Here is a 25,184-nt window from a genome sequence, read left to right as displayed (position 1 = left end):
CTTCCCAGAACCCTGGGATTACAGGGGTGAGCCACTGCACCTGGCAGAGAATGCATTCTTTTACAAAAATGCCAATTCACCTCAAAGAAAAGTTGAGTGAAGAAGGATGAGAAATTGTGACTTTATCTTACTTACTTTGGTCCCGCTCCAAAGAAGATGACAGACTGAGGCCCACAGAAGCAGGGATTCCCATATGGACTTGGGAATGTCATTACCATCTCCTTGGGGCATGCGGAGGAGAGTGGTCACCATCTCTTGACCTCTCGTCAGCATGCTTCCCACTTCCCTACTCTACTTCCTCATGGTTTCCTTCCTTCGTGCCCTTAGTCTAGTGTCCCTACCCCTGTCCTAGAGACCCCATCTCTTTTCCCCAGTACATAGCACCCCTCCTCGGTCCCTTATCACACATTCCACTCAGCTGGCGCTAACGCTTTCCTTGGCCCAGCTTTGCCAGCTGTGAAAAGCAAGGGGTGAGGTGCAGTCCATCAGATGGTAGAGATGATATAATTGATGATCAGATCCAGGGCAGGCTCCCAGCAGCAACAGCTGTGGCAAATTTCTACATAAGCTAGCTGAGAAACAAGCTAATAAAATGAGCTTATTTCCCAGTGACAATGCAATCTAGTGTTCTATGACCAGCTCCTCACAAAACAATAACCCTGGCATTATGACAAGATTCACGTTAACTGTGCAGGGCCCTGTCTTGACTACCCAGGTGGCTAGCATCTACTTGTATAAGAATGTCCTGATCTTCAAATCTCTTCCCTGATAAAAAGAGGGCTGCTGCTCTCAAGGAACTTCAGTCAAGGGGAGTGGGGGAGACAGTCCCATACGCAGACAAAAAACTAGAGGGTGAAAGGTCAATGAGTGGTGGGAAGGAGAGGGAAAGAAGCTTCCAGAAGTAAGTGCTGAATGGGAGATTAAACTTGGCTGGGGGCCACGGTGGAGCACAGGTGTAATGGAGGGTGGAGCCTCTTTCAAACCTCACTCCTCGCTGTGTGCGCGCGTGTCCGTTTCCACTGGAGTGGCGGTGTTTTCTCGAGGCAGGGGATGGCTTGCTTCCATCTGGAGTCTTCGCTAGAACTCCCTCCTCCTCCTGCTTCCTTTCACCCATTCATTCCAAACATACGTTGAGCTGCACATTCTGGGTTCCCAACTGGAAAGGCCTCACGAGGGAGATTTTAGGACTATGCCCACTTGCCACGATTTTACTTTACTTGGTTCCGACTTCTACTCCTTTCCCAGAGCTTCACAGGTTTTGAGCAAAAAAGCCCACAGCCTCCCCGAGTCCTTCAGTTAGGCTGCGCACCCTCTCACTTTGCTAGTTTCCAACCACTCGCTGCTGAATAGGTTGGAACACTTCTGCTTCCGATGCGCGGAAACACCCTGGACGCATGCGCAGTAACTCTTTCCCCCCCCACCCCGCCCCCCGGTCGCCTTCCCCGCCGCCCCGGGCGGTGCTTGCTGTCTGTAGGCCCCATTTAAAGCGCTGCGTTTGCTGGGGAGCTCTTAGTTCAATTCTTGGTGGATTAGGGCCATTGAGAGTCTTAATCAATTGTTGGGTTCCACGCGATCCTCTTTAGAAACTTTTTGCTTAATATGCATCTAGAGACATTCACGGCCCGCCTGCAGAGTTGGAGCCGTTGGCGTGGAGCCTGGGAGGCTGCAGGAAACCCCCAGGCTTCTAAACAGCAACGTCAGTTTAATTATTACAGATCCGTCATGGCTGCCAAGTCCTCTCTTTCTTCCTGGTTATTAACGGGAAAACTTGCTGCCCAGTGGCTTCGTTTCAAGTGATAGTCTGTGTGCTTTGATACCCTCAGGGAGCACTTACAGGCTAGGTGGACACAGGTGGGCTGCGGGACTCCGTGTGTTTACCTTCCAAAGGAATGCACTGCAAACATGCTGCACACAGGAGACAGGGAAGCCTGGCGAGGTTGGGTTTCCAGGTGCCACTGTATGCCCTATCAGTTCCACTGATACCCTTTCTTTCTTCTACTTGGAGGCCCTGGTCGCTGGCTCTCGCCAGACAATGTAAACTGGCACTACAAGTGGAATAGACCAGACATTTATTTTCTGGTAAATCAGGCCTCTGTCCTGCCTGCACCTTTGGCCTGATTCTGATTAATGTTGTCAGAAGCAGATGCAATGTGTGGGGGTGTTGGCTGAACTTTCTGGAAGTGTCTATTGTAAGTAGTGTTACCTTACATTTTGGGCAGCACTTTTGAGTTTCCAAAGCACGTTCCCATGCATTATCTCATTGGGTTTCCTCACTAGATTGGAAGAAGGTGGAGGAACTCTCACCCTCTTTCACAGTGAAAACACCCTGAAGCTCAGAGCAGTGTAGTAACTTTGCCAGAATTGCAGGACAAGAAAGTGAAGGAATAAGAAACCAGGTCTTCTGGTCCTTAGTCTAGAGACTTTTGGCAGTCACACATACTTTTTTATTATCTCACTAATAACCCTGATAATCTTGTTGGATAACAGAACAATTTGTTCATCCGTGTCGTGTTCTCTCATTGCATAAAGGAAGTGATGAGGGAACTGATTTCTCAATTGGTTTTTAGAGCTATAATGCCTTGAAAATCACTCCCTTATCCTTGCAACCAGTGATTTGTCCTCTCCCAATATGGGGTAAAAATAGTAAAGGTAAAAACTAGCTGCCAAGCGAATGCCACAAAAATCAAGTAGGCACTGGGCTGGATTCAGTAACGTCGGTCCAGAGAGAGCACTGCTCCTCAAGATGGGTGCAGCATCAAGGACTTAGGGATTAGGAATGTGTACAGCTCTCCAAATCGTTTTCAACCAAAGCAATGCTGCATTTCCTCCAGTAATTTCATAATTAAAAACTTAGTGATGATCAGAAATTTAGATAGTTTTTGTTTGTTTGCTTGTTTTTTTGAGACCGGGTCTTACTCTGTTACCCAGGCTGGAGTGCAGTGACACAATCGTTAACTCACTGCAGCCTTGAACTCCTGGGTCCATGCTTCAGCCCCCCTACTATCTGAGACTACAGGCAGGCACCACCATGCCTAGGTAGTTCTTGTATTTTTTGTGGAGATGGGGTTTTGACATGTTTGCCAGACTAGTCTCGAACTCCTGGGCTCAAGTGAACTGCCAGCCTTGGCCTCCCAAAGGGTCGGGATTATAGGCATGAGCCACCGTGCCTGGCCAGAAATTTAGTTTTTAAATCAGGCTGTGTGAGGTTGGGTTTAAGAATATTGAAGCTTGGCTCACGTCTGTAATCCCAGCACTTTGGGAGGCCGAGGCAGGCGGTTCACCTGAGGTCAGGAGTTTGAGACCAGCCTGACCAACATGGTAAAACCCCATCTCTACTAAAAATACAAAAATTAGCCGGGTGTGGTGGTGGACGCTTGTAATCTCAGCTACTCAGAAGGCTGAGGCAGGAGAATTGCTTGAACCAGGAAGGCAGAGGTTGCAGTGAGCTGAGATGGTGCCACTGCACTCCAGCCTGGGCGACAGAGTGAGACTCTGTCTAAAATAAATAAATAAATAAATAAATAAATAAATAAATAAATAAATAATATTGAAGCTATCATCTAGGTTTGAGGGAAAGCAGTAGAAAGGGGAAACATTCTCTTAAATTTTGCCCATGCATTAATAATAGGAAAAGTCAAGAGTGAATGGAAAGTCATTCCTCTGGGACCAAGTGATCCTTGTTGACTAATTTTCTTTAGGAGCTGGTTTTACCTCAGAGCTACAGAAAAGGAACAGTCTAGCAGACATCATCACTGATGGCTACCTTCATTTATTACTTTGGTTACTTATAAACATTCATAGAACACCCACTTTGGGCCAGGTACCAGGGATACAATGATGAGAAAAGACACAATTTTGATGCTTAGCTTTTTCTGTTGAAACATAATTGTATTCTATTTTTCTGTTGCCTTCATTTTTCTCCCACTCCCGCCCCCCCAACTCCATCTAGCTCTCTAGTTTTGATTCCCGGTCGTTTGCACCATTTTTGGTAAGACACTCCAGAAAATGAATTACTGGTACAGCAAGACATTCCCTCCCCCACCCATCTATTCCAATTCCCATTTTTCTTCAGGATTTAAACCCCAAGTCTTCCTTCTTCATATATTGCAAATCCTCTACTGGGGATGGTCCTACAAGGCCAGTGATGGTGAATATTATATGAATTAGATTGTAATCTTTGCCTCTACATAAATTTCTTCTGACTGCATCTGCTTTAAAGCAAAATCTCCTGTAGTGAGCCTTGTGGTTTAACTGTCTTTCCCCTTCTTGATTCTCCAAAGAACTCTCAGTCCCCCTATTGTCAGCCATATGGTTTCAGTATTGACCCAACTTGTAGCTTGAGGGAAGAACCTTGGTTAGCATGAGCCATTCTAATCAGAGTGAACCCAAGGAATTCCATTGGGAATTCTGGGACACAGAAGCTGTCTTCTTTGTGGGGAGTGGTGGTATGGGATTGTGAAGCTCAGGGCTGCTAATGCCATGATGGATGAGCCCAGAATTTCCAGGGAGCACTGCTGAAAGCCTGAGGGTGAGTGCCAACCAAGAGGAAGCAGAGATGGAAAATGGACTTAGGACATGATTTTGAATCAAGCTGGGTCTGAATCAATGCTATCTCTGAATTATTCTGCTAAGTGAACTACTAAACTCTACCACCCCCTTTAAAAATGCCAATTTGACTTTGGTTTTCTATCACTTATGAAAAAAAGATTGCCAGTTGAATCCTACCTATCTAAGGCAATGGGAAGTATTGCTTTAAGCACACACATACACAAAAATACAGGACGTTCATACCCCGGCCATACCCTGAATTCTAAGAATATATTTATAACCTTTAGGTTTGTTTGCAAAATGATACATAATCAGTAATAGTTTTACAGCATTTGAGATAACAAACATTTAAAAATGCATTCAAGACTGGGCGCGGGGGCTCACGCCTGTAATCCCAGCACTTTGGGAGGCCAAGGCGGGTGGACCATGAGGTCAGGAGATTGAGACCATCCTGGCTAACACAGTAAAACCGTCTCTACTAAAAAATACAAAAATTTAGGCAGGCGTGGTGGCGGGCGCCTGTAGTCCCAGCTACTCGGGAGGCTGAGGCAGGAGAATGGCGTGAACCCAGAAGGCTTGCAGTGAGTGGAGATGGCGCCACTGCACTCCAGCCTGGACAACAGAGCAAGACTCCATCTCAAAAAGAAGAAGAAGAAAAAAATACATTCAAAGCAAAACAAAAGTTCCTGGTCTTTGAAAGCATACTTGCAACCACAATTACCAATGACAACTCTAAATTTTGTTTTCTTTTGAAAACAGATCTATTGCCATGGAAAACACTCTTTATAGAATAGAATTATGGAATTTAAAACAATGTGTGGCATGACAAACCCAATCAGATCTGTGCAGTATGTTCATGTTTAATTTTCGTGAGGTTCTTCTGTGATAGTGACAACTGCACCTTTGACCTTGCTGAAGGAGGGGAGGCATGAAGCTAATCAGAAGATTTTCTCTAATGAGCTTTCACAGAAGAGTTTTCCAAATAAAATGAAGAGGGCTAACATGGCATATCAAGTTTCTTTAATTTTCAGGAAACAAAGGTACTAATTTGCTTTACTCTTAGAGATTCTTAAAATGCTTCTTTTCTAACTGCATTATGAATATATAATCAGAGGACCAACATTCAATATCTTTTTTTATGCCATCACTTTAAAAAGTGCAGCCATGCTCCCCACTTAACTATCTGGAGTTGAGAAACTATCTGGGAGTTAGCCCAGAAAGAGTGTGAACAGCTAGAGCCAATATTGACAAATCCTTATTCTCCAACCCCACAAGTCTCTCTCCTAGGTAGGCTCATGGGGCTCTCAATTATACTCTATCATTCTTACTTTAGACACTAGTCCCACTTCTTTGGTTATCTATATTCTGTGCCCACAAATCAGAGGCATCAAGTTAAAAAAGCTGAAAGCTTCTAGAATGGCACTATCCAGTATGGTAGCCAGTAGCCCCATCTAGCTATTGAGCACTTAAAATGTGGCCAGTCCTAACTGCAATGTGCTGTAAGTATAAACTACACATCAGATTTTTGAAGACTTAATATGGAAAAAAAAGACTGTAAAATAATTTTTTATAGTGGCAGCATATTGAAATAATATTTTATATATATTGGGTTAAATATACTAGTAAAGTTAATTTTGCTGGTTTCTTTTTATGATGATGATTATTTTTTGAGACAGGGTCTAACTCTGTCACCCAGGCTGGAGTGCAGTGACACGATCATGGCTTACTGCAGCCTCAACCGTCTGGGCTCAAGTGATCCTCCCACCTTAGCCTCCCAAGTAGCTGGGACTACAGGCACATGCCACCACACTTGGTTAATTTTTATATTTTTTTGGTAGAGATGGGGTTAGCCATGTTGCCCAGGCTGGTCTCAAACTCCTGGGCTCAAATGATCTGCCCACCTTGGTCTTCCAAATTGCTGGTATTACAGGTATGAGCCACGGCACTTGGCCTATTATTATTTTTAATACGGCTACTAGAATTTTAAAAATTATATATGTGGCTTGCCTTACTTTCTTATTGGTCAGTGCACTTCTAGAAGCAGGTCTACTCATCATTCATTCATTTAGTGAATCAACAAATATTTATTGGGTATCTTTTTTGTGTTTGAGTGTGAGGTTAGGGGATAAGAATGCAGCAGTAAACCTGTTCCTGCGCTCATGAAGCAAATATACCTATTGTAGCACAAAAGAGATTGCAAAAAACAAACCCAAATGGACCCCAGGTATCTAAAAGCAGGGGATATTTAATCAGGAATATTCTAGGTTACTAGGGTTATTATGGCTATTAGAGTTAAGGTCCAGGATTACATAACTTAGCATCTAACCCTTATTGTTATAGGGCAGAATCTAATATAATAGGTGTTGATGGTATAAATGGCCATCCTTGAGTTAGTCAGGAAAAGGTTACATGCTATGGGCTCTGTTCTAGTCTATTTTGTACTGTGGCTACTACACATGTATATGATCTTCCTCAAGGAACGGAGATGATTTGGAGGGCAGTTACAATGTTTTTTGACCTTGGTCTCAACCCAGTGTCTCCCAAAGAGTAGGGAAATACATATGGAATTAAAATATGTCATGTGTACTCATTTTAAAAAGCAGTTAGGTGTATAATATACTGTAAAAAGAGTTCTTCCCCAAATACCTAAAAAATAAAAAGTTTAGCACTTAAACTGGTGAGTTTTAATTATTATTTTTAAAGTCCTCTTTCAGTCTATAAATTCATGCATACCTGATGGTATAAACAAAAAGTTCTGAAATATCCGAACTAAGTCATCGTTCATGACTACCAGGGTTAAACATTGCAGAAGATACTGTTGGATATTGTTATTTGATGGAGGCCAGGATGATGCATCTGTCTTCTCTCTGAAGTGCTTTACAAAACATTATGAGTTGTCAGCAAAACAAAACACAAAACATGAGTTGCAAAGGGAAACATTTAGCTTACAATTCTTATTACATCTTTATTATCAGTCAAGGTCATCAGTCATATTAAAAATATATAATTTAATTCTCAAATAATGTCTTTGTTCCTCTTTTTCCTAAAGTACATTGTCAAAAGAAGTCAAAGTTGAATATATTTTGTAGCTAATATACATATGCTGACAGAGAGCACAATGTACTAAAATGAAAACAGAGATATTATTGCTTTAGAAAAAGAAACTTGGTCCCAGAGAGGAGAAAAATAGATAGTATGCAACAGTGACATAAGAAAAAAAGCAAAGTATTATTGGAGCATTGTTTCCATTTAAGTGAAAGCAGTATCTGTGATTTTTGGCTGACTGCTCTAAGTACCGTGTATCTCCTACATCAGTGCTTTGAATGTATTCCTCTATAAATGCATGTTAAATTAACTTAACATAACAGTAATAATAAAACAAAAATAACTATACAACAATTAGTCCACCATTACCAAAAGGGTAACAAGTTCACAAATAATCTACTCCCAAATTTCCAACCATGATGATTTTTAGAATTGTAGTAAGACTTCCCTTTGCAGATTTACTGAAAATGTTTCGTACTCCTACAACTTCACCTTCCCTTCCTATAAAGAGTGAAGTTCAGTTTGAATCGATTGGTGGATAATTTTTCCATTTTTCCTCAGGCATTTTGAGTTACTCCAATAAATTCAATATGGGCCAGAGGAAATTATCTCTCAGATGGGCAGTGATTGGCCAGTCAGCAGGAGAAGCTGCTTATGCCTTGTTTGGTACATTGTGAAAAAATACACTTTAATAAATACACAGTCATGCCTGAGTACCCATTCTCCATCCCGCCACCCCCTAGTATGGCAAAAATCTGGTCAGAGTCCATTTGAGTATAATTCCATGGTTCTTTGGATCCCAAAGCTTCCAGAGTGCTGGCTGATGGGAGAGTATACAGTCGGTCCTGGGTGGCAAATGTCCCATTTTTTAAGTACCAGTGAGTCCTTCTGCAGAGTTGCAGGGCCACAGTCTCCACGAATGAAGATGGCTTTTCTTAGCTGCCCTGTGACAACTGGGTTTCACATTTCCTGAAACTAGATCTGTGGAAGGAGTCCCTGAAATTAAGAAAAGAGAGGGAAGAGAGGGAAAGAGCATACAGAAGCAAGAAAGATCAATTAGCCTTTTAGAAAGGGTTGGGGATGGATCACCCGGTAGAAATGGACATCAGTCATGGAGAACTCAGCAAATAATAAGTGAAAGGTCTGCGACCCCTTCACACTGTGCCAAAACAAACATACAAACCAACCAACCAAACAGAAAAACCAACACAGGCCATCCTTCAGCCCTGGGAATACCCGGGCACAAGACCAACACCAAGGTGTCTGGGAGAGATCAAGGAGCAAGGATGGGGAGGATGGAGGCAGAATGAATCACGCTCTGGTAGCCTTTCTGATTGCAGGACCCTCTTCTACCCTTTGGAGGTTCTGCAGCTCCCCAAGTGCAGCAGAGCATGCCCCAAGGTGCTGGGTCCCATGTGCTGCCCTTTATCCCCCAGGAAGAGGCCTCCTCTGCCCTGTTCTTACCTCTTTTGACTCTCAACTCTGAATATTGGCTTGTACAGTTCTGGAATTTTCCGCTCGATCATTGGCCTGAGGTTCTCTTTTAGCTTGCTATAGTTCTTTTTGAGTTCCTGCTGATATTCCCTCTGGTCTGCCGTGATGAGACGCTTGTTTTTCTCTACGGCTTCACCACATCTGAGATGAAAATATCAGTGTGGGAGAAATAAATGACTTCGAAGTGCTTAGAAATCTGAGAACAATGAAACTACTTACGATTTTTTGAATAACTTTAAGAGCGCTTTCAATCTGGGTGACATACCGGGGTTACCTGTGGAGCTTTTCAAAATGCAGATTTCTGGGATTTATCTCAGACTTAATGAATCACAATTGCTGAGGGGTAGCACCCAGAAATCTCTGTGCATATGTGTGTGTGTGTTTTTTTTAACCTTATTATTTTTTGAGATGGGGCTCACTGTATCACCCAGGCTGGAGTGCAGTGGCGTGATCATGGCTCATGGCAAACTTCGACCTCCTGGGCTCCAGTGATCCTCCCACTTCAGCCTCCTGGATAGCTGGGACTACAAGTGTGGGCCACTGCTTCTGGCCCAGAAATGTCTAATTGTGAAAAGTTGCCCAGGGGATACTGAAGCCAACCTAGCCAGAACTGAGAACCTCTGATTTGCTATGTGCCAGAAGAAGTTTCAAGAAGTTTTACCAGCATTATCTGTTTAATTTTCCCAACAACCCTAAAAAGTCAGCATTTATTTCTATTTTGTTCCTGAAACTCAGAAATGTTAGGATGCTTGCCCAAGATAACACTGTGAGGAAGTGATGGATCTAAGAGTCAAACTCAAGACACTGCAGAATGGAAGCTGTTATACTTACAAAATCTCACTGTGATTTACAGCAACATGGCAGACACAGCAGATGGCATTCAGCCCCCTCCTGCTACACACATATGGAAGTGCTAGGAAAGCACAGCAAACACTTGTTGAAAGAGAAAGGGGAACACCAGGTGCCAGAAAGAAAGAGAAAAATCAAAGCTAGAGTGATTGCAGGAGCAGGCGGCAAGGCAGCTGTCAGTAGGACTGTCCATTAAGATTTTAGGACTGCATATAGGTCTATGTGCGGGGGGCAAGGGGTTTCAAAGCTCACACAAGATTAGCGATCCGGCCTTGGCCAGGGCAAAGGGAGATTCTGGATATACCACCTGCATATCGTCCAGAGCCTTGAAAAGCTACCCCATCTATGAAAGGGGGTTTAGAAAAATGCTGCAAGCTATCCAGAGAGGCAGAATGAAACTTGCTATCAGCTTAGGGACATTCATGGGAAAGAAAGTCATCTTGAGAAATGGAAATTCTAGGCTTGCACCACACGTGGTATAAGTTACAAATGTACATTCCTTGACTGTATGTGCTTCAAAGTGAGTAAATAACTTAAAAGCCAGTCCAAGATTATTGAAATTGCTACGGCTCAGACAAACCAACATAAAGTTGCTCTGGAGGAACACATTCTCAATCAGGGCATATGGGCCACTCCCGCCAAAGATGAGCTCACAATAAAAAATTATAAACCATATGAGGAAACCAACCACCAAGAGGGAAAACTATGCATCAAACAAAAGAATTAGTCCAATAAGAATTAGAGATAATAAAACAATGTAAAAAACCAAAGTTAATATAGAGAGGTAATAAAATGTATAAAATCCTAAGTAACCGTGTAACTAGAAAAAAATAAATAAATAAAAGGTACACAATCCATGATAAAAACAAATAAACAGGGAATATGAAAAAAGAGACCAGGAAAAGTTCAGAAAAGGACCAAACAGAACTTCTAGAAAAAAGAAAAATGCAGTCACTAGGCTGGGTGTGGTGCCTCATGCCTGTAATCCTAGCACTTTGGGAAGCTAAGGTGGGTGGATTGCCTGAGCTCACAAGTTAATGACCAGACTGGGCAACATGGCAAAACCCCATCTCTACAAAAAATATAAAAATTAGCTGAGTATGGTGGCAGGTGCCTGCAGTCACAGCTACTTGGGAGGCTGAGGTGGGAGGATGGCTTGAGCCTGGGAGGTGGATGTTGCAGTGAGCCAAGATCATGCCACTGCACTCCAGCCTGGGTGACAGAACCAGACCTTGTCTCACCAAAATAAATAAATAAATAAATAAATAAATAAATAAATAAAAGTAAAAATAAAAAATGCTGTTGCTAAAAGAGAAAAACCTCAATGGACAGGTTAAAGGTTAAATAATAGACTAGACATAACTGGAGAATTAAATGTATGACAGATCCAAGGAAATCACCAATGAGATTTAAAAAATAAAATATATGAAAAAATTGGTTAAGAGACATACACATATAAGGCAGATCCAACACACATCTAATAGAATCTCCTAGGGAATGGAAAATGAGAGGGAAGCAATATTTAAAGAGAGAACAGCTGATAATTTTCTTTTCTTTTTTTTTTTTTTGAGATGGAGTCTCACTCTGTTGCCCAGGCTGGAGTGCAGTGGCACAATCTCGGCTCACTACAAGCTCCGCCTCCTGGGTTCATGCCATTCTCCTGCCTCAGCCTCCCAAGTAGCTGGGACTACAGGTGCCCACCACCACACCCAGCTAAGTTTTTGTATTTTTAGTAGAGATGGGGTTTCACCGTGTTAGCCAGGATGGTCTCAATCTCCTGACCTCGTGATCCACCCGCCTTGGCCTCCCAAAGTGCTGGGATTACAGGCATGAGCCACCGCCCCCAGCTGATAATTTTATAGAGTTGAAGAGAGATATAAATCCTGTAATGAACAACAACAGTTCTATATCCAGCCTTGTCATGGCAAAACTGCAGAGCATTAAAACAAAGAGAAAATCTTCAGAACTCATCATGGTTATCTGGCTTGTGGACTGTTAAACCTGGTGTTTTCCCTGTCTCCTACATAGTATGGTACACGCCAAAGAAGAAAATCACGTTATTTAAACATGATAAAGTCTTGTCTTTTGTTTTATGCTCTTCTACCCAAGGGAACTTACAAATCAATAAACCTTAAAGGGATAGAATAATGACTGTATGTTTCCTAACATGTAATAATTAGTAATAATTATATTATCCTTCAAATGAATAAGATTTGGGTGCTCAATATGGCTTACATTATTTTCCTAATAGTGGTACTAGATTTGGGCTACATTATGGAGATACCCAGACATTGTTATCAAATTCTCTTAACACTGAACACATTTTCAGGATGACAGTCAAAGAGGAAGAGGATGGCATGTGGCAAGGAAAAGCTACCTGGCTAGGCAAAAATAAACCTACGACCACAGCTTCATCATGGAATTAGCCTACTATAGAAGGAGGACTTGATTTAACTCACACAGAATCCAAAAGAACTCCCTTAACTGGATTTTCACCTATCTTTTAAGTTTGACATTAATTGAAGCAAATTATAGGATACCTAAGGTTACGAATTAAAGGTTTTAGGGAAGAAATAGAAGGGAAGGTATATGGCCTTTGAATCCTGAGAAATCTATATCACCCCTTATTATTATCTTTTTATTGCTTGTTAACTAACAGTTACAAGTACCACCATGTATAAAATAAAATCAGTTTCAGGATGACTTTAAGGCCCAAGTTTATAACATTGGCAGACTACAGGAGGTAGGATGAGGCCTGCCAAAGCTAACAGCTAATTTGGGGAAGTCAACTCTGACAACTTTGGTAGAATTAACTAAACTCTCCTTAATCCTTGCAGAAGTAGTAGTAGTTAGCTAACACATACTGATGGCTTACCATGTGCCCTTGACTGAGTTAAATCCTTCATATGCAGACAGAACTGGGGTTGAAACCAGGTGCTACTCATTAGCAGGATGACTTAACCATAAAAATCTTCAATTTTCTCATCTGGAAAATGGGGAAAATAAGCTCATATAATCTCCTAGGGTTGCTGGGAGAATTAAATGAGAAGCTGTGATAATAAGGCAGACTGGTGCTTCTGGAGTGTGGCAGATTGTATTTGCTAAAAATGGCCACAAGAATAATGTGCTCTCCTAGAACCTTGCCCATACGCCCATCAAGATGTGGGTGGTTCTTTGTGACAGCCACAATGAACAGGATGTGGTGGAGGTGGTACTATGTGACTGGCTAATAAAAGATAATATGGCCTCTGTTTCTCTCTCTGTGTACTATAGGAATTCTGAACCATCCTGTGACAAGTCTAGTTACCCTAAAGCTGTCATGTAGGAGAGACCATGTGGAAAGAAGGAGAGTTAGAGAGAGGAGGAGCCCCTGCTGTTTGAGTATTCTCAGCCCAGACACCAGACATCAGTGAGGAAGCATTCCGGTAATTCAAGTCCTAGCCACTGGCTAAGTGCAACTGAGTGAGAGACTTCAAGCAAAAACCACCTAGCTGAGCCCAGCCAACCCCAAGTTATAGCACAACCATTCTCATGGTCACAATACAGCTGCTAGAGCCCCAGCCATCATGACCACATCCTAGGCAAGTATCAGGAGTAGAAATGAGGAAAGCAAAAATTATTATGTACCACAATAATAATTAAATTTTGTTTTAAGCCACTTAATTTTGAGGTAGTTTGTTACATAGCAATTAATAAATGTGGTGTTCTGTAAAGACAAATATATTAATAGCTAGAGTAAAAAATTTAGATTTTATGTAGTAATATTACTTTATGTCTTTAAACTTTTATAATGCATAAAATTACTTTATATCCTTTTTCTATATTTCTTCCTTTCAGTCATTTGGGTTATATTCTCTAGTTTATTTGATTAAAATTGAAATAATTTCTACTATGTTAATTTAAATCCCTAAGCTAAAGAGGGCCATGTGCTAAATATCCCTCCTAGAGAATAGCCATATCTCTTGGAAAATGTACACAAGATCATAAAATGACACTGCAAACAACTTTTAAAAAATGGTCTTTTCTGTAACATTCTCATTAGGTCCACAAACATCTGTGCTGCTCTCACTCAGTGATACAACCATCCCAGACTTCCCTCACATCCTTTAATGCTCCCTTTGTTGGTAAATTCACTGAATTCAAGTATTTTCTTAGAACGAATATGCCTAGGGTTTTCTAGTAGTCAAAATCCTACAGAAACCAGACTGATAGGGATTAGAAAGGGCAAGAAGTTGCACCTCTGGAAAAGGATTCCTGGCTTTTAATGACAGTAACATTTTGGGGCCTCCATGTATAGAGTTAAGGTCTCCTACAGAGAGAGTAGTCATGCAGCCCTTACCCTCTCTGCATCTCTTGGTGCCCCCTTTTTTCAGAGAGAGGATCTCGTTCTGTCATGCAGGGTGGAATGCAGTGGTGTGATCTCAGCTCACTGCAACCTCTGCCTCCTGGGCTCAAGTGATCCTCTCCCCTCAGCCTCCTGAGCAGTTGGAACTATAGGCACGCCACTACACCCAGCTAATTTTTTTGTATTTTTTGTAAAGACGAGGTTTTGCCATGTTGCCCAGGCTGGTCTTGAACTCATGAACTCAAGTAATCCGCCCATCTCAGCCTCCCAAGTGCGGGGATTACAGGCGTAGCCACTGTACGCAGTCTTGGCCCCCCTTTTTCAGCACAGCCCACGCATTGGTTCCTCAATGTGGCAGAAAAAAATTTGTTAGTTGTTTTCTCAATATCCATTCTTTCTTCTCTAGCAGAACTCCAGGCAGTGTGGCCACCTGAAAACTTACATTTCCTAGCCTCCCATGCAGGTAGGGATAGCTGATAATATAGGTGAAGTCACTGGGAAAGGGGCATATCTTTTTGCTCTTTCCTCATTTCTACTCCTGACACTTGCCTAGATGTGGCCACAATGATTGGAGCCCTGGCAACCATATCATGACCATGAGAAGGGGTGCACTATAACCAGGATGGCATGACAAAGGAAAGGAAAAGAACCAGGGTCTCTGATGACTTTATGAGGCCACTACACAGCTCTACATCGACTACCTCCAATCTTATTTAATGTGAGAGAAAAATACATTTCTTATTTAAGCTACTCGTAACTTCTGTTACTAGCAACTGAATATAGTCACTAGAGGGAACAGCTCAGCATGGCAATTAAGAGGATGGACTCTGGAGCCAGAGTGCTCAACTCTGAATCCCGCTTTGCTACTTACTGGCTTTGCAACTTTAAACAAGCTATTTAACCTCTCCGTGTCATAGTTCCTTCATCTGTGATATAAGAGTGGTAAGAGCCTATGCCATAAATTAATGTAAAGATTAAATTAGTTGATACTTATCAAATGTTCAGAACAGTCTCTGCACATAGCTAAAGCCAGAGCACACGGTGGTGGTATTATGCCTGACAGATCCAGTCTAAGTAAATGAACTATCTGGGCTTATTGATCTATTGAATATGAGAATGATAAACTATTAGAGCTGCTGTGTTCTAGTCTCTTTATTTCATAGCTGATGAAACTAACATGCAAAGAGGCGAAGTGCCCTGTCCAGTCACATGGCTGTGGGATAGCACAGTTGGATATAAACCCAGAATCCTGCTGCTCCCAGGCCAATGTCTCACAGGCATCACTGTGTCTTATGATTCAAACTTTATAAAGACAGACAAATCATGGATAGACAATCTCTGTATTTAAGTCAGATTAATTCTCTATTTCCCACTCAAATCCATCAGTTCCCCATTTGTCCCAATGAATAATGTTACACTTAGTATGTACGAAGTCTTATTCTAAGTTTCATGTATTAACTGATTTTATTCTGACATTAACTACAAGGGGGATAGTTAGAATTATTATTCCCATTTTACATCTGGGGAAACCGAGGGTAGGTAACTTACTCAAGGTCACATATCTAGTTAAGGCAGAATGGAATCTGAACTCAGGCAATCTGGCTTGAGTGCCCGTATTCCCAACCCCAATGCCATATATACTACCTAGGAAAGCCATTTCCCCATTTCCAGCTATAAGCCAGGCATATGACCTTGGTCTCAAGTTAAAAACTACTGCTTCTGTTTCCACCTACACTCTACACATTTGGTTGCCCTTTGGCTACTCGGACAAATTGCTTCTCCTTCCTCTTCATAGACCCCCAACTCCAGTTTAAAAACACCACCACTCAACAGCCTGTTCTCTTAGCCTATGACCACATATATGCTGCAGAACCCTTTCAGGGCATACCTGAAGCTACTTCTCTTAAAGGCAAGCTGTAACTGGTGCCAATTAGTACTACTATCTTTTATTTAAATTAAAAACAAATTTAACATCACTTAGTCTGTATAGGAATGAGAAAGTCCAGATAAGTATAAAGGAGAAAATGTAAAAACCTAAATGGTCAGGGTGTTTGGGGGAGCAGAAGAGGAAGATAGAACATTGAATCTCTCTGTCTTGGCTTCTGAACCTGAGATGTTTTTTATGATTGCAGGAAAAGACAGAAGCAGATTGAGGTCCCAGCTTGGTAACAGTCTGAAGAGTTGCAGGACTGGCTGGACGAGTGCTGGCTGCAGCAAGTCAGGCTGCCAGGATTCTTTATGGCTGTTTCTGCTTCCACTACAGCTGAGTCAGAAAGGTTGCTGCCCAGTGGTGGCACTAGACACAGTGGGCCAGGCATGCAAACATTTCCGCTATGAGCTCTCAGCAAGAGAAGGCTCATTTATGGTCACCTTGGAAATCTGGGCTTATCGATCTACAGTCCAAGTCTGCTGAGAAGCTGGAGCTTACCAAAGGGGAAACCTGAGAGTTGTTCAAGCCCCAAACATTTTCCACTTCTGCGTCACTTCTGCTGTCTGTTAGCAGAGTGGAGGAGAAAATATACCAGTGCAAACAACGTGAAAAAATAGTTACTCTATTCATTAAAAGCTGTAATTTCCAGATTGGACTTGAGAAGCAATTAAGCCACAGAGGCACCTCATCTACCACCTGTATTCAGGGTACGATTTACATACCGTAACATTCACCCATTTTACGTGTAGAGTTTGATGAGTTTTAGTAAATTTACACAGCTGTGCAGCCATCAGCACACTCTCACCCATGCCTTCCGATCTCTGTGGAATAAAGTGGAGGGCAGGCCAACTGCTGCGTTTGCACACAGAGATGAATCATGAGCAGCAGTACTGTTTTGCCTGCAGCCTTGTCCCACTAGTTTTGGGACTTCATCCTTTCACATATGCAGCACAGTGCCTGGCACAAAGTAGGAGCTCAATAATTGCCAAATGAATGGATGAACTGACATCTATAGTTGGTTCCAAGTGCAGCAGTTTGAGCATGTTTGCTTTTTTGAAGGGAGGAAGCAGAAGACAAAAGAGGTAAATGATGATAAAGATGGCCTCAGAAATTAAGCCCTTAGGGAAGGAAGGAGAGGTAATAGGGAGAAAATGTGAAAGGGAGGAAATTAAGCAATCTTTGCAGGCTCTCCACTCAAAGTTTGGTCCAGTGTAGCAGCAGCAGCATCACCTGGGGACTGTTAGAAATGCAGTGCTTCAGGACCCACCCCAGACCTACTGAATCAGAATTTGCATTTTTATTTTTCTTTTTTTGAGACAGGGTCTTGCTCTGTTACCCAGGCTGGAGTGCAGTGGCACAATCATGGCTCACTGCAGCCTTGACCTCCTTGGGCTCAAGCTATCCTCCCACCTCAGCCTCTCGAGTAGCTGGGACTACAGGCACACACCACGACCCCGCCTGGCTACATTTTTCTATTTTTTTAAAGAGACGGAGTTTCGTCATGTTGCCCAGGCTGGTCCTGAACTCCTGGGCTCAAATAATCCTCCCACCTCAGCCTCCCAAAGTGCTGGGACTAGAGGCAGAGCCACTGCATCAGGCCAAAATCTGCATTTTGACAAATCCTCAGGTGATTTATAAGAACAGTGAAGTTTGGGAAGCACTGACAGTCTCCTGGCATTCCTAGAACAATGCAGCAGCCCAGCCAGCAGGGAGAAAGGTGGGACTGGTTCCCATGTGGAATCACCATTAAAAGGGCAGGAGAACAACATTGAAAATGGTGAATTTGATTTTGAAAATCCAACATTTCTGCAGGCCATCTGGGGAGAATGATAGCATCATTATCGAAACTCTAATGCATGACTTTGTAAAAGGACCAATCCTAGGAAAGTCCATTTACTCTTGTATCTCTTGCCTGGGACTAGTTTTACTGGGTTCTGTTTCTTTTGGGAGTAACTTTTCCTGGGGCTGGGAGCTAATGAGAAACACATGTTTAGTAGGGATTTTGTAAGTACATTTTACCTAGGTGGAGTCATGGAAAGGATCGTACCCATGAGATACTAGATTGCAAGATTTATAACTAGTAGAAAAAATTGAGGCAAACTTAAGTAAATGAAAATCACTCTCTTGACAAGTTTTCTTATGCATTTAAATTCTATTCATAGCCTCATTTACTGATATTATCATGTTTCCAATCTTTCCTCCTTGTCCTAGCATGCTCATGAGAACATGCTGCTCCAGGTGGACTTAGAGGAGTCCGGTGCATCAGAGGCATTCCTGACAGAGTCTCGTGGTCCTGCTGTTCCACTCACTGGTACCCAGTCCTCCTCATCCCCGGGGATAGGTTCCAAGACCCCCAGGGGATGCCTGAAACAGCGGATGGTACCGAACCCTGCATATGTTATGTTTTTTTCCTATATATACATTCTTATGATAAAGCTTAATTTACAAATTAGATACAGTAAGAGATTAACAACAATTATAGCAATATACTGAAATAAAAGTTATGTGAATGTGGTCTCTCTCTCTCTCTCAGAATATCTTATTGTAATACTTTCAAACCATGGGTAACTAAAACAGCTTAAAATGAAACCTTGGATCAGGCAGGGTCACTGTCATGGCTCCCTCTTCCCCACTAGTGCCTGTCTTCCACCTATATAGTTAAGACAAGATTTAAGTGGTGTTTTTCCATAACGCCTCCCACAAACGCTCCAGCCTGAAACTGATTTCTCTTTTCTGATCTCTATATTCCTGTAGGTAGTCATTCTTAAAGTTCTGTGCGTATGCTGCATTGTGTTATTCAGCCATGCAGAGCTATGTCCTGTCATCAAGAACAGAGGAACAAGTCAGATCTCTGTATTCCCATAACTAATATTGTGCCTGGAATATAGTGAGTGCTCTTTAAACATTTCGTAGGTCCTTTTAGAGGTCCTGGGGCATTGTCAACTTTGGAAGCCTTCAACCGTAATTAATCTTAAATAAAAATATATGAAAAAAATTTTAAAAGCCCCCAATCTCTGAGCCCAGGAGTTCAAGACCAGTCTAGATGGCATAGTGAGACCCTGTCTCCACAAAAAATAAAAGATAGGGCTGGCATGGTGGTTTATGCCTGTAATCCCAGCACTTTGGGAGACCGAGGCAGGTGGATCATTTGAGGTCAGGAGTTCAAGACCAGCCTGGCCAACATGGTGAAACCCCATTTCTACTAAAAAATACAAAAATTAGCCAGGTGTGGTGGTGCACGTCTGTAGTCCCAGCTACTTGGGAAGCTCAGCGGGGAGAATCTCTTGAGCCTGGGAAGTGGTGGTTGCAGTGAGCCGAGATTATGCCACTGCACTCCAGCCTGGGTGACAGAGTGAGACCCTGTCTCAAAATAAAATGAAATAATAAAATAATTCCCCAAATAATTTTCTAGCCTTTTAAAAGATATGTAATACGTACTGAAAAAAAAATCTACTTTTTTTGTCAGAATTGTTGTCAAATACAGGAAACAATTCAAATATCAAAACATTAATCAAGATAATCTGTGAGTATGTTCACACACACGCACAAATGCAAACACACAAGGCCACACACACATCCTATTACCAAGTGGCTGTGATTCCTTGACGGGCACAGTGTGTCTCATGTATATGTAGCAAAGTTGTGGACCTCTCACAAAAGCCTGTGAAGGAGATATCTCTAACCTCACAAATGCTAGCATTTTGATGAGTTTTCACTGAATTTAGCAAACTTTAACCTTTAGTCACCTTTATCCCCATCTGCCAAGTGAAGATATTCCTATACTTAATATTCTTCTCTAAGGTTTTGAATGAAAAGAAATATTGGTACACATTTGTCTGAAGTCCTTTTCTCGTATAGGAGAAATGCCATCATATCCTTCATACTCATTTTTTTAGGGCCATTGGAGACCCAATATATCTGTCTGTATTGCAATAAATTACAAGACTTCGACCAAAGACCCAGCTCCTAACTGACTGCTCTTGAAGCCAGCTCCATTGCAGAATTTAGGAAGAGAGATGAGACTCGTCTGACATGGGGAACTGTTACAGGATAATACCTTCGAAAAGCCCGGTTTTAGAACTTGCCTCTCTCAATTTGAGGCAGTGTCTATTTTTACAAAAAATAAGATATAAGATTTGTAACATTACAATGACTGCCAATGCAAAGAACCTCTGGGACTCTAGTGCATCAGTGGAATATTAGCACATTGATGGACATGTGGACTATTTGGATTCAGAAGACCTGGTCTGAGCTCAGCTCTGCTGCCAACTGTCTGTGTGACCTTAAGTAAAATTCTCTCCTCTCTCTGAACCTCCGATTCTCCTTTTGCAAAATGAGGAAGATGATGATACTTGTTTTACAACAAGTGATGGTGAGGCACACGGGATGCCAGCCACAAAAGCGTTTTATAGTTTACATGTTAGTTACTCATTAGTAGTTCAAGTAGTGTTGCTCTGTTGCAGTGGTCCTCAAACTTCAGTGCGCATCAGGATCACCTGGAGGGCTTGTTAAAATGCACATTGCTGAGCCACACCTCCAGAGATTTCAATTCAGCAGGTCTGGAGGTGCCTGAGACTTTGTCTTTCTAGCAAGTTCTCAGGTGATGCTGAAGCTGCTGGTCTAAGACTGCACTTTGAGAACCACTGCTCTACTGAAATTCCCAGCCGTTTTCCTTCTTACCTCATGATGAATTCCTTAAAGCATAACCTTAGCTTGTTGTGATGTCGATAGAGTTTTGGATCAGCAGGAATTTCAGCCAAGAACACTTGGGCTACTTCCAGTGGCCCCTGGTGGAAAAAAAAGAAATATATATATATATATACATGAAGGAAATTAAATTGCTTGAGAGAAAATATTGGAGTGACTTTTTAGTTTGAACATTTAATTTTGTAGTTGGTTTGAAATAAACAAAAAAGAATCAAGGAAGGTCTTGGACATCTCAGGAAACTTTGATTCCTTAGGAGGAGTCTGAAATTGTAGAAGAATACTCAGAAGTATAAATGCATTTTCTCTGTACGTGTTTTTTGTTTTTGTTTTTGTTTTTTAGACAGGGTCTGGCTCTGTCACCCAGGCTGGAGAGCAGTGGCATGATCTCTGCTCACCGCAGCCTCCTCTTCCCACGCTCAAGTGATTCTCCCACATCAGCCTCCCAAGTAGCCGGGACCACAGGTGTGTGCCACGATACCTGGCTATTTTTGTAGCAATGGGATTTTGCCACATTGCCCAGGCTGATCTTGAACTCCTGGCCTCAAGTAATCCACCCACCTCAGCCTCCCAAATTGCTGGGATTACAGGCGTGCACCACCGTACACAGCCCAAATTTATTGTTTTTTTAATTGTTGTTGATGTTTTTGAGACAGAGTCTTACTCTGTCTCCCAGGCTGGAGCGCAGTGGCATAATCTCAGCTCACTGCAACCTCCACCTCTTGGGTTCAAGCGATTCTCCTGCCTCAGCCTCCCAAGTAATGGGACTACAAGCGCCCGCCACCACACTGGCTAATTTTTGTATTTTTAGTAGAGATGGGGTTTCACTATGTTGGCAAGGCCGGTCTCAAACTCCTGACCTCAAGTGATCCACCCACCTCAGCCTCCCATAGTGCTGGGATTATAGGCATAAGCCACCGAGCCTGGCCCCAAATATTATTTTATTAATCAAATACTACTAATAATAGATTTTCATTCATATGTAAATGTAACACAACTACATCAAATGGTACATGCTTTGAGTTGCTTTTCTAAATATCAGGATTGCCTTGATCTATTCATTTTTGTTCACTTGTCTAGTTGCCCCCGTGGCAAACATCATTTTGCATAACTGCTGGGTTGAGTCAGAGATATCCATAGTATACAGATAGACCATGCTTGTGGGCTTGGAAAGTCTTCTATTTTATCAAAGAGTTGGCACTTACAAAGGCAAAAGTTTCCTCATTTTTTTTCCTGATCTTGGGAATGTAACAGGCATTTCTCTGTTTCTGCTCCCTTGATGTCAAGTACGCTCAGAATTTTTGTGGGGAAATCCAATTATGCTGAATGAGAAAAGACTGATGATGCTCACTGAATATCTGAGTGTGGAAGTGTGGACAAGAACAGATCTAGAATTGAATTAAGGAGGCCCACTGGACAGAGGTATTAGGCTGCTAGCTCCCTCCATCTGAGACTGGTTGAGCACCATGCTGAACTTGGGAGTCAGGTTCTAATAAGTCTGAGAAGAAGAGCTAGTCTTGTTTGAAGTGGCCAAAGAAGTCAGGTCCCAGGTCATTCCTGGTTGTCAAGGTCCTTGGCATGCTGGGTTCATCAGCTGACTGACCCAAGAGTTGGATGTTCTAGATCCTTTTCCCTCTCTCCTATAGGCATTTGTAGGTGAGTCTCAAGCCCTGCAATGACTCTGCATGTATTGGTCATGACTAAGCATTCTTCAACAGGACTCCAGATTGGCATCATATTGTCAGGTTTGGCCCCGAAGTGGAGACTCCTCTGAGAAAATGGTACTCCTTAAAACCTGGGCACTCATCTCTAGGATTTCTTTTTTACCTGGGGTTGTTGCATGAAAGGGAAGAGGCCTCCTAAAAGTCTTCTGAACCTCACAAGTGTTCAGGCTAAGTGTAGGAACATCTCTGTGTTTGTCTATGGATCAAAGTCCTCATCAACCCCAAGGAAGGAGGGTGCAGAAGTATAATGACAACCCAAATAATAAGAACCAGAGGAACTACCACCCTCTGATTTTGCCTACCTGATTTACAGTAGCTCCCACAGAGCCTTGCAGCACCATCTGAAGCATCTTTGGATCAGGGGGCTCCTGGTTAATGGCAACCGCTAACTGCAGTGTCTTCTTCTTCATGTCTTCAATGGCAACTTCAATCGGTGTCAAAACAAACTGAACATGAGACGTAAACATAGGGAAGTCACTGTCTGGTCCCATAAGCTATGGACAAGCCTGGAGCTATGACAGAGAGGCCACCTAGATTTGAAGAGGCAGCTGGGGAAAGCCTTTCAGAGTAATTTAAAATACTCTTAACAGGTTAAAAAGAAAGATGGGCCTAACATTTCTTGATTTCTTATGTTCCAGGAACTTTAGATACATTTATCATTTACTCCTTTCAACAACCTCTTTATAGTCTCCATTTTACAGTCAAAAGGGGATTTGTAAGGTTAAGTTCCACAAATGCCACAGGTAGTAAGGGAGGAGGTCATAATTCGATCACAAGTATGTCTACATTCAAAGTCCATGTTTTTTCTACCCTGTCAGGTTGCCCTTCCTATTATTGAGCAAGTTATTCAATGTATGTATGTATGTATGTATGTATGTATTTATTTATTTATTTATTTCTGAGACAGAGTTTCACTCTTCTTGTCCAGGCTGGCGTGATCTTGGCTCACTGCAACCTCTGCCTCCCGGGTTCAAGCGATTCTCCTGCCTCAGCCTCCCGAGTAGCTGGGATTACAGGCATGCACCACCACACCCAGATAGTTTTGTATTTTTAGTAGAGACAGAGTTTCTCCATGTTGGTCAGGCTGGTCTCAAACTCCCAACCTTAGGCAATCTGCCTGCCTCGGCCTCCCAAAGTGCTGAGATTACAGGCATGAGCCACCACGCACAGCCTCATGTTACTCAACTTATAATGCAGAAAGCTATATTAGAAGCATAGCACTCAAGATTTTCTCCCCCGTCATAACACAAGCTTTTGATATCACCTGTGCCTTCTCCAACTCACCCTGAGGGTGAATTTCCAGTAAATGGAATTCTCTTAAGGGTCAATCAATCAATTTGCTAAGTTCTGCTGATTGGGGGTAGAGTCTTTTCTGAATGTTATCGGTTGAATTGTGTTCTCCCAAAATGTATATATTGAAGTCCTAACCTTCAGTACCTCAGAATGTGACCTTATTTGAAGATACGGTCTTTATAGAGGCAATCAAGTTAAAATGAGGCCAGCAGGGTAAGCCCTAGTCCAATATGACTGGTGTCCTTACGAGAAGAGGAAATCTGGACACAAACACAGAGGGAACATGATGTGAAGAGACACAGGGAGAAGAGGGCTGTCCATAGGCCAGGGAGACAGGCCTGGAACAGACCCTTTCCTCACAGCCTTCAGAAGGCACCAACACTGCTGGCATCTTGATTTCAAACTTCTAGCCTCTAGAATTGTGCAGACAGTAAGTTTCAGTTGTTTAAGCCACCCAGTCTATGGTACTGTGCTCTATAGCCCTAGCAAAAGGCTGAGAACTGTTGTTGAGGTTGTCGGGGAACTATGGATGGCCAAGAGAACTTCAGGCTGGTGCAATGGCTCACACTTGTAATCCCAGCACCTTGGGAGGCTGAGGCAGGAGGATCGTTTGAGGCCAGGAGTTTGAGACCAGCCTGGGGAACAAAGTTGAGACCCCTGTCTCTAGGAGGTCGAGGCTACAGTGAGCCACGTTCATGCTACCACATTCTAGGGCAACAAAGGGAGATCCTATCTCAAAAATGAAAAGGAGAGAAAGAGAGAGACAGAGAGAGAGAGAGGCAGACAGAGAGAGAGAAAGAACGAAAGGAAAGAAAGGAAGGAAGGGAAAGGAAGGCAGGAATGAAGAAAAGAAAAGGTTTTGAAATGCTTTTGGGCACCATGAGTTTACATCTGTGTTATGCCTAGAATGTCTCAGTGTTCAAAAGTCCAAAGCAAGGAGTATAGGAAGTACATCAGATGGCTTCTAAACCCACCTCCTCTTGACTGAGTCACTGCTTCAGGCTTTCTTTGGCCTCTGTGAAACCCACACCCTGATGTGGTTACCTGGCTGAACACTACCTGGTAGACAACCCTCCAGCTAGCTCAGCTATTTCCACTTCTGCCTGACAAGGTGTATATTCACCACAATTCATCTGTGTTTGTGCACCAACTTGATTGTGCCTGTTATACTTGTTATTTTAATGACCCAATCTAATTAGATAATGGAGAAACTGGCGAACTATGGGTGTGGAAAGAAAAAGAGTTGTTTCTA

The 25,184-nt window shown here is 42.5% G+C and overlaps 1 protein-coding gene across 1 annotated transcript in view; it reads right to left on the bottom strand.

Moving 5' to 3' along the window:
- Positions 1–7,209: 7,209 nt before the first annotated feature.
- The window catches only part of DOCK8 (dedicator of cytokinesis 8), a 239,907-nt gene continuing 221,932 nt past the window's right edge, over positions 7,210–25,184 (bottom strand). Inside the window, exons 45-48 of the mRNA XM_031654757.1 lie at positions 22,942–23,085; positions 20,892–20,998; positions 9,058–9,228; positions 7,210–8,589 (exon numbers count right to left, since the gene is read on the bottom strand). Of these exons, the coding sequence (XP_031510617.1) occupies positions 8,529–8,589; positions 9,058–9,228; positions 20,892–20,998; positions 22,942–23,085 (483 nt within the window). The 3' untranslated portion in view covers positions 7,210–8,528. The remainder of the gene's footprint in view (positions 8,590–9,057; positions 9,229–20,891; positions 20,999–22,941; positions 23,086–25,184) is intronic.

This window comes from Papio anubis, chromosome 13 (assembly GCF_008728515.1).
Source record: "Papio anubis isolate 15944 chromosome 13, Panubis1.0, whole genome shotgun sequence".
NCBI lineage: Eukaryota > Metazoa > Chordata > Mammalia > Primates > Cercopithecidae > Papio > Papio anubis.
This window is presented reverse-complemented; position numbering and strand designations above follow the sequence as displayed.